The 13,278-nt window shown below is 42.5% G+C and overlaps 1 protein-coding gene across 4 annotated transcripts in view; it reads right to left on the bottom strand.

The window, feature by feature from the left end:
* sema4c (sema domain, immunoglobulin domain (Ig), transmembrane domain (TM) and short cytoplasmic domain, (semaphorin) 4C) overlaps positions 1-13,278 on the bottom strand; it is a 128,980-nt gene that overhangs the window by 14,113 nt on the left and 101,589 nt on the right. For all 4 annotated transcript variants that reach the window (XM_039803237.1, XM_039803238.1, XM_039803239.1 and 1 more), the window contains 4 exons: positions 13,040-13,191; positions 8,700-8,875; positions 3,682-3,826; positions 2,894-3,107 (listed from right to left, as the gene is read on the bottom strand). In XM_039803237.1, the coding sequence (XP_039659171.1) occupies positions 2,894-3,107; positions 3,682-3,826; positions 8,700-8,875; positions 13,040-13,191 (687 nt within the window). The remainder of the gene's footprint in view (positions 1-2,893; positions 3,108-3,681; positions 3,827-8,699; positions 8,876-13,039; positions 13,192-13,278) is intronic.

Below are 13,278 nucleotides of genomic sequence, written 5' to 3'. Positions count from 1 at the left end.
ACATTACTTTTTTGGCTGGTGAGTGAAGGAAAATCAACCAGCCATTTCCATATTTTTACCAGCATTTGGCTGGTGGCTGGTGCTAATTTTGAGCCCTGGAGATGACGTTGTTGAATGTCGCGATAACAATATTACTTGCGATAAATAATCAGCTGTTAGTGTACTCTGTTCTGTTGCTCTCAGTATTCTGCTAAAATGCAACAAATTGCTTGTTGAATTTAAAACAAAATGACATTGTTTCCAACATTCTTTCACTGAACAAATTGAACAATGCATGGAATATAAAAGGCACCACTGAAAAAAGAATGACAGTTACATTATAAAGTGCAGTTTTCCTGGTGACATGTTCTTTCAGCTAACACAAAAAAAAATCTTGTCTTACACCATGTGTTGCAGCCTTTCGCGATGCGTTTATTGCGCCCGCTGATAAAAAAAAACGATATATTGCGTACACACGCACACACACACAGACACACACACACACACACACACACACACACATACACACACACACACACACACACACGGGCATAGCGAGCAGCAGGCATATCATCACACTCGCCTCTCGCGGCGCCAGGGACCAGTGTCGGCTAATCCCTGAATCCTGCAGCCTGGTTTTTTCTTCAGTCTCGACAAGCGCTCCGATTCCTCTTTTTTTTCACATCAGCTGTCGCTATGCTGCAGCTAATAGCTAATCAAGCCCAAAGCCCAATTGGCACTATGAGCGCACGTCTGCCAAGGGCCATGTTGAGTTTGTGCTGTGAAGCACGACAAGCGGGGATGACTGCACTTGGCTCAGGAAGTGTGAGTGTGTGTATCTCTGTGTGTTTTGTGTATACCAATTTGTGAGCGTGTTACCCCATGTGTGTGTATGTGCGTCCATGTGTGTGTGTGTGTATGTGTGTGTGTGTGTGTGCGTGTGTGCGTCTGGGGTCGGCCTCCCCGCTTGCCAGCAAGAGAAGCCCCGAGTCCGCTGTTGTCGCACTGTCAGTTGCCACAGTCACTCTGCCGCTGCAGTGATCGGAATGGTAAGTAGCCGAGTCTCTCTCCATTCATGAGATGGGCTGCATTCAAATTCACATTCCCTGGAATCCACTGTCAGGTCAGTGTTATTTAAGATTAAGGCTGTGGGAGGGCCGGCTGATTTCACATCTGTGCCAAAACAGGACACCTGCATATGGGGCCTGATGGCTGCTGACTGGAGATATTAATTAAGCCGCCCGCACGTAGACGCTTCGTTTGATGCACGAAGATGGATCTCAGCATGCAAATCAAGTGCTTAATTGAAACCCAGCTGAAGGCTGGCCAGATGGCATGTTGTTTTGTGCCACCGTACCTGTCTGCTGCCATGGCCTGTAAGCTCTCGTATCTTCAACAAATACTGACACGCACACACACACACACACACACACACACTACGGTTTCACAGCATAGACTATAGAATATTCGACCATCAAATTATTTGGCGTGGCACATTCTTGTCCAATATTAGCTCATCTGTGGTGGCAATTTACCAGATATGCATGTAATTACATGTGTGGGTAAACAAGTGGTAGATGTTCTGTGTGACTTACTGTAAGACAGTGCAGTGCAAGGCGGTGAGGCAGCGGACATGTAGCGGACATTTTCTTGAACGGTAACCAGGAGTGCAAAACGAGGATAGTAAATGAGGACGGCAGCGACAGCGAGTAACTGTCAGTTGATCAGGGACACACAGATGTTGGATCTTTTCTATTCTTGCACTTTCATTTTGGCGTTTCATTGAGGTGAGTAGGCTACGTTTTGAATGTCTGTTTGCACTGCTTATAGCCTATTTTTCTGTTTGCACTTGCCATCTGAGGAAAACGTGTTAATAATCTGTGTCCTTAGGACAGGTCATCACGCCACTTCAAAACTATTGTCACTTTTAAAGCTGGCGAGTGTGGTGTTCTCTTGGCCTGCATTGTATTGTAGTAGGCTGCTGTTAATGTGTTCCAAATTAAACTTGATATGCTACTAGAAAAGGCTAAACTTTCTGAAGGAAATGTAAGGGTGCTCACTTATGTACAGTAAAAACTGCAAAACACTGTAAACAGGCTAAACTATCGTAATGTGTAACACTGAAATCATTGCTTTTTCTAAGGCAGATCCCAATGCTAATATTTTTCAGCTACGTTGACCCAGCGTGTTCTCATGAATGGGTCCTTATTATATAGTACAAAAACGTATGTGGCGCCGGCTACAGAACTTGTCGTATCAGAGGCAGTAGGCAGTTGAGTTATGCGAGAATAGGGGGCTTTGAGCCGGATACAGGGCACTGGGAACGGCCTACATTAAAGGTAGAGGTACTTTATTGTCACATACACATAGCGAAATTCATTCTCTGCATTTAACCCATCCCTCATGGGAGTAGTGGGCAGCCATTTACAGCGTCTCTAGATCTGAGCCAGTGCCTTGATCAAGGGCACTGACTGGAGAACTTAGTACCTAGTACATGGTTTTTTGATGGTGGGGGAAACCGGAGCAAACACGACCTGGATTCGAACCCAGAACCTTCTTGGTGTGAGGCCACAGTGCTAACCATCGGGACGCCACTCTGTTTACGGTTAAGTTTAGGCAACAATAAGTGAGCGTTATGCGGCGACGACAGTTAAGTTTAGGCTCCAAAACAACTAGTTAAATTAAGGAAAAAGATTGTGGTCTTGACTAAAACACTGCCAAGGTACATGCAACCCCCCCGCCCCCGGGACGCAGACTTTGCTCCCTGGCTTGACTGGCTGTGTTTTATGACCCACCCCTTCCACCCGACCTTCAGCAGCAGTCACTGTGGTGCGTACAGCAAAAAAAAAAAAAGTCACATCTTCATGACAACAGCCTGAACGACCGATGGCGCCTTTTTAATAGTAGTTTGTACCTGTGCCGATGAAGAGCATGTTGTACGCCCGCTGGTCCAGGGAGCTAACCCGGTCCACCGCCAGCCGTGTGAAGTTGACACCCTTGGTGAGCAGCAGGGGGCGAGCCAGAGCTTTGTCCTCCATCAGCGGGTGCTTCTTGGCAAAGTTGAGCGTGGCATCAGGCAGCTGCAGAGAGCTGTTGTAGCCGTTCTCCCTGTCTGAGTTAGTTATACACTGCAGCACGGACAGAGGACGGAGACACGGGGGGGAACAGAGCAAGGAAAGGAATGGAGGAAAGGACGAAGGGAAGAGTGACAGGGCCAAGAAGGAGAAAGAGGTAGAGGAGGAAAACTCGTTAGCTGCAGCTGGCACAGGTTGGCATGGCTAGTTGGCTTTGAGATGACTCCCTCCCTCCCTTTCTCCATCTTTCTTTCACTCTGGCTTTTACCTCCGCCTGCCATCACACCCCTTCCTCTGCTTCCCTTCCTTTCGTCCTGGATCATTACGTTCTTAGCTTTTTGTGTCATGCCAGCTTTTGCTCTTTTCCACCTCCATCGCTACAGTATCCCACACCACCAATTTCTACTTCCCTCCCTCCCTCTCTCATTATCCCTCCTCTGCCCACGTATCTCTCCTTTTGTGGTGCAGCAGGTGACAAAAAAAAAGAAAAAAAAGGTGTACAACCCCCCCACATTTTAGAACAATACTCTCTTTTCTTGCTTCCTAAAGTTGCCTGGAAACATTTGCATTTTTACCAACCATCATACATCATCCTGTAGGTGCTAGTCCAGGGCTCTCAGTTTCTTACCGATCCAGGCCGCGGGACGGGGACAGCACCGGTGTAGCGCCCCCACCTTTGAGATGCCTCCCTGTACTCTTTGTAGGATCCTTCAAACACCTTCTTCACGTCACTGATCTGGTACTGGCACACCGCCGACACGTCTACGTCGCCCCTGAAACATGGCGGCAAGGCGGGGAATTAGTGATGTGTGGCAGTACAAACGGAGAGACGGATTACCTGTCATTCACTTGTGGGGAAATGTGACTTTTTAGTAGCAAACAGCTTCTGGATGCAGCACAAGTAAAGTCAGACTAACATGTAGGAATGTGAGATATCCTAAACAGAATGGTATATGGGAAGATAAAAGCTAAGTATTAGGGATGTAAAGATGCATCGTGAAGAGGTTACAAATCAATATAAATGTTTAAAGGTCCTATGACATGGTGCTCTTTGGATGCTTTTATATAGGCCTCAGTGGTCCCCTAACACTGTATCTGAAGTCTCTTTTATATAGGCCTCAGTGGTCCCCTAATACTGTATCTGAAGTCTCTTTTATATAGACCTTAGTGGTCCCCTAATACTGTATCTGAAGTCTCTTTTATATAGACCTTAGTGGTCCCCTAATACTGTATCTGAAGTCTCTTTTATATAGACCTTAGTGGTCCCCTAATACTGTATCTGAAGTCTCTTCTATATAGGCCTTAGTGGTCCCCTAATACTGTATCTGAAGTCTCTTTTATATAGACCTTAGTGGTCCCCTAATACTGCATCTGAAGTCTCTTTTATATAGGCCTTAGTGGTCCCCTAATACTGTATCTGAAGTCTCTTTTATATAGGCCTTAGAATAGGCAATATTACAGCCACTAGAGCCAGTACCACAATGAGCTTTCCTTAGGATGTGCCATTTCTGTGTCTGTAGCTATTGAGGAGGAGAGAGGGGGGGCAAGGTGGAGGGTGGGGCTGTGGTCTTGACCAACTGCTTCCCTCGTTTGAAAGCCATGATGTCTCTCTCTCATGGGTGGGCCAAATTCTCTGGGCGGGCAAAGCAGAGAAAGGGGAGGTAACCTTTCCCCTTATGAGGTCATAAGGAGAAGATTCCAGATCGGCCCATCTGAGCTTTCATTTTCTCAAAGGCAGAGCAGGATACCCAGGGCTCGGTTTACACCTATCACCATTTCTAGCCACTGGGGGACCATAGGCAGGCTGGGGGAACTCATATTAATGTTAAAAAACCTCATTAATTGAAATTTTTTACCATTAAAGATTGTAACAAGATTGATTTGACTTCAGACGTCTCTACGTGTTCTTAGTTTTGTTTTTATTTGGAGAGATTGTTTTTCTATTTATTTGGTTATTTTGATGTGGGGTTTGTTTTAGAATTCTAATTATTAACTTTTGATTTCATTTTTGTTATTTAAGATAAAATACAATTTCAGTTTTCTGTTGCACTTTTTTTTATAAGCGCACACATCTGTTGTTTTTCAAAGTGTGTATAAATGAAGGAATATTTTTTCAGTAATTTGTCTGCAGCTCATTCTGTTAAAAAAAAAGTCTGAGAAAATAGTAACGTGAACTTCAAATTGTAAATTCGAATTGTGAGTTGAGCGTTTCTTTACCCTACAAAATATACATATCTGTTGCATGTTAAAAGCATGGAATATGAACTTAATTCACACCTATCTAATAAATGTGTCCGTGTTTGGGGGTGTTGACTCTTTTCCTGCTTCCAACGTTAGCTACATGATTGCAGGATATACCAAACTAACTTTTCTTCACTTTCCTGGAGCACGAGCGGATAGCTGAAAGGAACATTGCGACTGTTGTGTGGAATAAGGTTGGCAACAAAAAGGCGCTACGCTTTTCAGTGTCTATTATTTCGCTGACAAACAAAAAGCCAGACACTATATAGTGTTAAGTTGCTGTGCTGTGAGCTGTAGCTGTACATTCACCACTTCTAAACAAAGGCAGAAAATAACTTAATTTTCGGAGATGATTCCTTCACAGCTCTGTGCAATGCGAGAAAATCTTGGAGCTGAACCGGGCAGACACAGTACTTTTCATAACTCACCCTGGTTCGGGTTAATTAAGTCTACTGCTAACTTACAACACTGATAACATTACAGTCGCCAAAATACCCGTTTTGTTAATCTCACCTGCACGATGTTTTTTTAAACTTTCATTTTATTTTCTTGTTGTGTTTCTGTTGCAGCATTGAACACATTTACAAAGACAGACTGGTGATGAAGGCCAATAACATTCTCATCTCATCTCAATCTCATTTTGCAGAAATAAAATGGAAGTGAGATGAACAGAGACATTTAAAAAAAAATAATGTATCTAAAAAAACTTTTTACATAAAACAGATGTTGACAAAGAAACATTGAAGTTGGGAAAAAAGGTAATAAATTGCAATATATCGCAGAATATTGCAAAAGGTTTAAAATCGGCATAACATCTTATCGTGAAGATATCGTTTCGTGAGTAGGATTGGGCATCGAGAACAAAAAAATTTAAAAATTACGATTCCAGTAGAATCGTTTCTTTATTGGAATCGTTTAGAGGATTTGGTTTCAAATCCGATCATCACTTCCCAATTTAAGATGCGAAACTTTTGGTTTCCGTAGCGGCCAGGCGCTTGTTGTGTTGCAGCCTTGGAGCACAGTAAGCAGCGCTCTAGTGTGTCTTTATTTGACATTGAAAAAGCCCGGTAAAACTGCAAACCACCACTGAATCAAAATAAAACTTTCCTCTTATTTGTGAAAATAGGCACGTGACCCGTTTCAACTCCACCCCTCAAAGAATCGATAAGAACCGGAATCGAAAGAAAAGAAATCGGAATCACAATTGTTCAAATCCAACCAATGCTTAATCCTTAATCCTTAATCGTGAGGCCTCTGGTGATTCCCACCCCTAATGATTTCCATGCTCATTCACCAGAATGACACATCTTTTTTTTAAATTATTATTTAGCTCTCAAACTAAGTTACTGACGTAATTATACAAAAACATATAGTTATGAATAAGCCACTATGGCTGTAAAACTGCAATGTGTGCTTTAAGGGAAGGCTATTCCAGTCTGGAACAGTACAGTACAGTGCAGCAGTGCCACGGCTTTTACAAGGTGAATGTCAAAAACTGTAGGACAGCACTGATGTTTTAGCAAGTTAAAAAGCTGGCCTATTCAGTCAGATTATGGCTTGAACTCTGAGTCATCATTTACATAATGTCCAATTATCCTAATGTTATCTCTATCAAAACCGCGGGGCTTTAAGGAATCCCCAGCGAGTCACACAGAGAAAAAGGATTAGGCGTTTTTTTTTCTCCTTCTTCTCAACAGCAGAAGGAACTCCGAATGAAGAAACAAAGCTTGAAGTTCACAGCTGGTTCACTTTGCGATATGATATCTCATTGAGGAACACAAAAGAGTCACATCAAAGGGGCATTACCCAGAGACGGCCAAAATCTCCAACTTCCCTCCCAAAGAGAACCTCCTGCCCCCTCTCCTATTGCTTTGTTGATAAGTAACTCATTAACACATTACAGTTATATTATGTCTAACAAATGCCAATCTATACGCCACTAATAACACCGCAAAATGAAGACATTGTTGTCAGAACCTGTCTAATCACCAGATACGTTTTCTCTTCAGAACAAAAATGCCAGAAAAGTTGATTTGATCCCAAAATAATCTTTTATCAAGCTAAGAGCCAACAACAGAGGCTGTTTTCCCTGAATAGTGAATACATTTTTTTTATAGCCATTAATTGAGGGTTAGATTTAGGGTTAACCCTTATCAAAACTAAGACATTATTGTCAAAACCTGTCTAATCACCAGATGATTGTAGTTTAATTATCACTTGAAATAAGTTTTCTCTTCAGAACAAAAGAAAATGCCAGAAAAGTTGATTTGATCCCAAAATAATCTTTTATCAAGCCATAAACTAAGAGCCAAGAACAGTGGACGTCAACAACAGAGTCCCTGATTAGTCCCACAAATGTTCAAGAGATGTAATTGACTGGATAAGCAATGGTATGATTACGTTTTTGGGGCTTTAATAGCCTTTAATCGACAGGACAGCTTGAAGACAGGAAAGGGGGAGAGAGAAAGGGAGAACGACCTGCAGCAAAGGGCCGCCGGTTCGGACTCGAACCCACGGCCGCTGCGAAGGACTCAGCCTACATGGGGCGCACGCTCTCTACTGGGTGAGCAGAGGTCGCCCCCGTATGATGCATTTCTGCTCCCAGGGCGAGATAAAGTAGATGGGTCATGATGAGGGCAGCAACTAATGATTATTTTCATTTCAGTCTATAAAATGTCAGAAAATGGTAAAAAAAAAAAAAATGTCAATCAAGGTTTCCCAAAGCCCAAGATGACATCCTCATTTGTCCACAACTCAAAGATATTGAGTTAACTGTCACAGAGGAATGAAGAAACTAGAAAATCTTCAATTTGTACTTCATTTTCATAAAAAAATGACTCAAACCGATTAATTGATTGTCAAAATAGTTGGCGACTAATTTAAAAGTTGACAACTGATTGACTTCAGTCATGATAGACAAATGAGTCGCATAAATAATGTGATTCAACGACCAATGACTCCATCACCAGTCTATTAATATTTATGATAAATGATTGTAGCACCTAATTAAATCATCCTGATTCTGTTTAGCAAATGGGCTCACTATGATCTGAAACAACAATTATTATCCATGTGACATTAATACAACCAATAAAATATATTCAAGCACACTTGACTTGTATCCACTCAAAATAACTCACATTACTGTCAGTCAAAGGCCTATTACATTAAAAGCCCAATTACACAGCAAATACCTAATCACATAAAGTACATAATTAGAGCTGTCATATCAGAGGCTGACCCACGATTTTAATAAAAAGCAGAGTGTCTGACATGTTGGGCGTCGTGCTGTAGTGTCTTGCCCTGACAGCAGTTGGCACATGCAGTGCTTAACTCACGACACTGAAATTGAGCCGTGTCTACAGTCTGTGGTCCACGTCTCGGACAGCGCTCGCTCTGACTCACCACTGGGCGTGGAAGATGCCAAAGAAGGTGGTCCCCCGCCAGTCCTGGCCCGGCAGCGTGAAGACGGCCCTCAGGTTGTTGAAGGAGACGTGGCGCTCAGGTAGAGAGCACTCCAGCCGGGCTTTCTGGAAAGTGGTCCACTTCTTCTGCAGGGTCCTGGTGCCACCCAGATCCCCCTGAGAGAAGACATACCAGGTGTCATCAATAGCTGATATTGGTCCATTAATATGTAAATTAGTTTGGATTATTTCATCTTTAGCTTATTGTTAGGGGAGGCAGTAGCTCAGTCCGTAGGGAGTTGGGCTGGTTCAAGTTCCTGTACGGACCGAAGTACGGAGTGGTAGATGGAGAGGTGCCAGATCACCTCCTGGGCACTGCCAAGGTGCTCTTAAGCAAGGCACCGAACCCCTCAACTGCTCTGGGCGGCCGTCCAGCAATCGCAGCCCCCTCACTCTGACATTTCTCCATTTGTGCATGGAGCTGAGCATGTGTGTGTATTTTGAGGCCTGTGTGTAACATTGTAATTTCCCCACTGGAGATCAATAAAAAGTATAAATTACATTAAATTTGTGACACTATAGAACTGTTTTCGCATTCATCTGCTCAAGGGGGGAGGTTTCTGTGTGCTCTCCTTAATTTCATTTAAGATCAGTAGCACAAATATGATTTTATGACATCACAACTACTGCACTGTACTTTGGAAGCCCATTGCGGTCCAGTGTGCAACTAACACAAGTGGGATGTGGGAACTTGAAGCCTCCAGTATACACTGAGGATAGATTTTTCAGGGAAGTAGGAGAAATCTTGTGTTCAGCAGTTAAACTTTTGAAAATGAAAAATTGTAATGCATATTCAACCAGTCTGGATTTTCCAACGAGGAAGAAGGAGTAGATTTACATTTCAAGATTTTTTTAGTGAGGTAATCAAACTTTTTTAGTGGAAAAAATGAGGTTTTTTTTAATTTATTTTTTTTATATATTATAAAACATGTCTGTAGCAGGCCCCCAGAAAGTGTGCCAGGCTTTGAATTAAATTAAACATAGTGGCCAAACAGTTTAAATGCAAATCTGGCCCGTCCCGTGATGCCCTCTCTGACCCAAAAGGACTTTTTCCCATACTTGACTTACATGGCGAAAGAAACATCTGTCAATCAGTGGATACATTTTTTTGAGCGTCACAATCCCAGCGAAATGACTTGTTTCGAGTTGTGCGTGAAGTATTCTACAGACAGCAGCCAAAATGCAGCAACTTCAGGTACGGCAAAGGAAGGACAGTCACAGCTAAAAACTGGTGTTAACCATTTGTTTACTTCACTGTGTTAATGGACTGAGGATGGGAGTAGGATTCGGTATTCGGTTTCGGAAGAATCTGTGTCATTCAAACATGACACAGCATACTGTATATCCAACACCTTTGCAATAATGTGACATATTTGCATTTATTTTTTTTATGTGTAGAGCTTAAACTTCCCACTTTGCTGCAGTGATGTAGAAGTGTACTATAGGGTGTGGTCAGCACACTGTGACATCACTGTTGGGTGCAGCTACAGATGCAACAGACCAACCTGGTATTCAGGGTATTAATTTTTTTTTTTCTCTGCTGTCAAATATCATGTCTGTAAATATCTATAAATAATCAAACTGTTCCACGTGAATGAGCTGACTGAACTGTTGTCCTGTTGAAAAAAACCTCTTAAGACCCTGAGATGTTCAAGGGTAGGCAGGATAACAATAATAAAGATATTCAAATATACAATATACATTGCACATTGATAAATATTCACTTTATATAATATACTGTGGGCCTGTCTGCTAGATTTGTCTTATTCCCATCATCCTTAGTGATCGCAGAAGCCGTAAAGAAGGAATAAAAATAAATAAATACATTGTGCGGCAGCAACAGCAATGTCAGCGGGATGATCTGAATTATTCGTTGCTCTGGTACACACCATGTGTGAGCATCTGTTTCTAATTTCATTCAAAGAGCTTTATTGTTCATCGCAGCGCAGACATTAAAGGACGCTTGCCATAAAACAGTGCATATATTGTACACTTAACTGCACACATCTCCGACGACTGTTACCAATCTGTCTCTATTTTGCTCAGTTTAAAGGTTACTCACATGATGTGTCTGCGTGAGTAACTGTAGCACGACACTAAAACCCTGTGCTGTGTCAACTAAAAGGTCACTGAAATTATACAAAATAAAAAGAGCTGCTATCTAAAGTCTCACAGATGGACTTTTCTCACAACTAGAAGCCCACTCTGATGTCTGGCCATAATCCATGTGGTATATCAAACCTAATCGGTTATCCTAATGAGGATGTTTAAGGACAATTCCGGCGCAAAATGAACCTAGGGGTTAATAACATATGTGTACCGAGTCGACCGTTCTCTGGGATCTGTTTTCATGCTAATCGAATGTGTCTCTAGCTTGAAACAAGCTACCGCAAAACGCTGATTAGCTGCTAACGCTAGCTTTCGGGGCAGAGGGTAAATTGCTATTTTATTCCACTAACAAGGCTCAAAATAGCACCACACTTCCACGGTAGCATAATGCGGGTCCCTACATGGAAATCAAAGCATTGAGAACTTTGTAACAAACGCTGCGTTTGAGATATGTTACTGGTTAGTGGTTGCACGACGTTCGTCGTTCGACTGGTCATTTTCAAGATGGCGCCCGCATGTAATCGTGAACACTACTGTCTTTTATAATCTATCTTTTTAATAAACCGTCTGTACACTTACAAAGTTCTCAATGCTTCGGTGTACATGTAGGGACCCTCATTATGCTACCGTGGAAGTGTGGTGCTATTTTGAGCCTTGTTAGTGGTATAAAATGTCTTCCAGAGAGATGTGTTCAGGTGCATTCTGGGCGTATTGCTATCTTGAGGCAGCGGGAAGTGATCGCGCCATTGACCAACAAAAACCTGGTCTAAAGTCAACAGCGCAGCATTTCACTGTTATTTTAACAGCAAATTAGTAAAATGGGACTAGGTTCGTGCACAGCGCGTGCACACTACGCTTGTTACACACACAGGGAAGCCCAGCAGCACACAAACATGCAAAAGATTACAAATAAAAAATATTACGGTGCAAATCCGCCATCATAATAGCAATGTGCTAAGGTCCAAATGTGCCTGGCTTTTAAAGGGAATGGGAGATGATCTCTGATTGGTTTATTGCATGTTACGCCCAAAACACACCTATGAATTAATGAAGACACTAAGTACAACCCTTTTGAAACATGCGCACGGCGCATGGACCCTTTTTTCCGAAGTCAAACTAGCAAAAGTGGATTTGGACAAGCCCTAAACGCACCTGCGCCAATGCACTTCACACCGTGTGCTTAGATCGTTAAAATAGGTGTCATTTATCATATTTATTGCTATATACAGTATATTTACTTAAAGGTTCAGTTGGTAACTTTTTTAAAGGTAACTTTGTGTCATATTTGCTCAAACCGTCACTATATCCTGACAGTAGCACATGACACAGATAATCTGTGAAAAAAATCATGTTCCTCTGCCTCCTCCTAGTGCTCCTAACGGCATTTGGAAGTTTCCACCACGCCCGAAGGAAAACAGCCAATCAGAGCCGAGCTGTGTCAATCACTGCCTGTGAACTCTGTTCAAACTGTCAACACTAGGCAGCGCTGATCAAATAAGAATCAAGAATCTGTTACTGCATTGCATATTTCTCGCCTCAAATGTTTTCAGAAAGGAATCAGAAATTTCAGTGTACTGTTTAGCTGTACAATGAGAACGTTTGCTGCGGCCGGTGGGCGGTGCTTGATTTTGGACCGACTGTGCATTTTATTTACAGATTATCTGTCTCATGTACTACTCTCAGGATATAGTGACAGTTTGAGCAAATATGACAAAAAATTACCTTTTATAATAGTTACCTACTAAACATTTAATATAGCACATTGGACATTTAATAGCTGTAAAACAACTATACCAGTTGCCTCCTTATATGGGCATCTCCTGTTGAAGTCTGTAAGCCCAAAACTGTTAGCAAGTGCTGTCTCACATTATTAAATGCACAGAAACAGCTGCCAAAACAGCTGGAGGAAACAGAAAACATCTGATTTCAAGCCAAGCGTGCATGAAACTATTTTTAAAGTCCAAACTTGTTTTGGGATTACAAACGTCCCCAGTGCATTCTTAAATAGTCACATGCAGATTTATTACTGTTTGAATTAGTTTGTTCTTTTCCCTCGGTTTTGTCATGAAATGTCCACAGACGCACCACACGCAGAGTGAGAAGAAGGCAGTTTGAGGAGATTTCCTAATCGAATCTGTTCTGATCCGTTTTAATTATCCATTGGGGTGTTACCTTGCAGACCCGGGCCACTCTGGCCACGGTGAGCTCCGTGTCACAGTCCAGCTCCAACGCTCGCTCGCTGAAGAAGAAGTAGATCTTGTCGTCGTCCCCCTCTTTAGTGCCACTGCTCTCCCTCACGAGGGCTGAACCCACAAAGTCCGGCTCTGCACGCACGCAAACGCGCACACGCACACGCACACGCACACGCAACACACACACACACACACACACACACACACACACACACACAC

This window comes from Perca fluviatilis, chromosome 6 (assembly GCF_010015445.1).
Source record: "Perca fluviatilis chromosome 6, GENO_Pfluv_1.0, whole genome shotgun sequence".
Taxonomy (NCBI): domain Eukaryota; kingdom Metazoa; phylum Chordata; class Actinopteri; order Perciformes; family Percidae; genus Perca; species Perca fluviatilis.
This window is presented reverse-complemented; position numbering and strand designations above follow the sequence as displayed.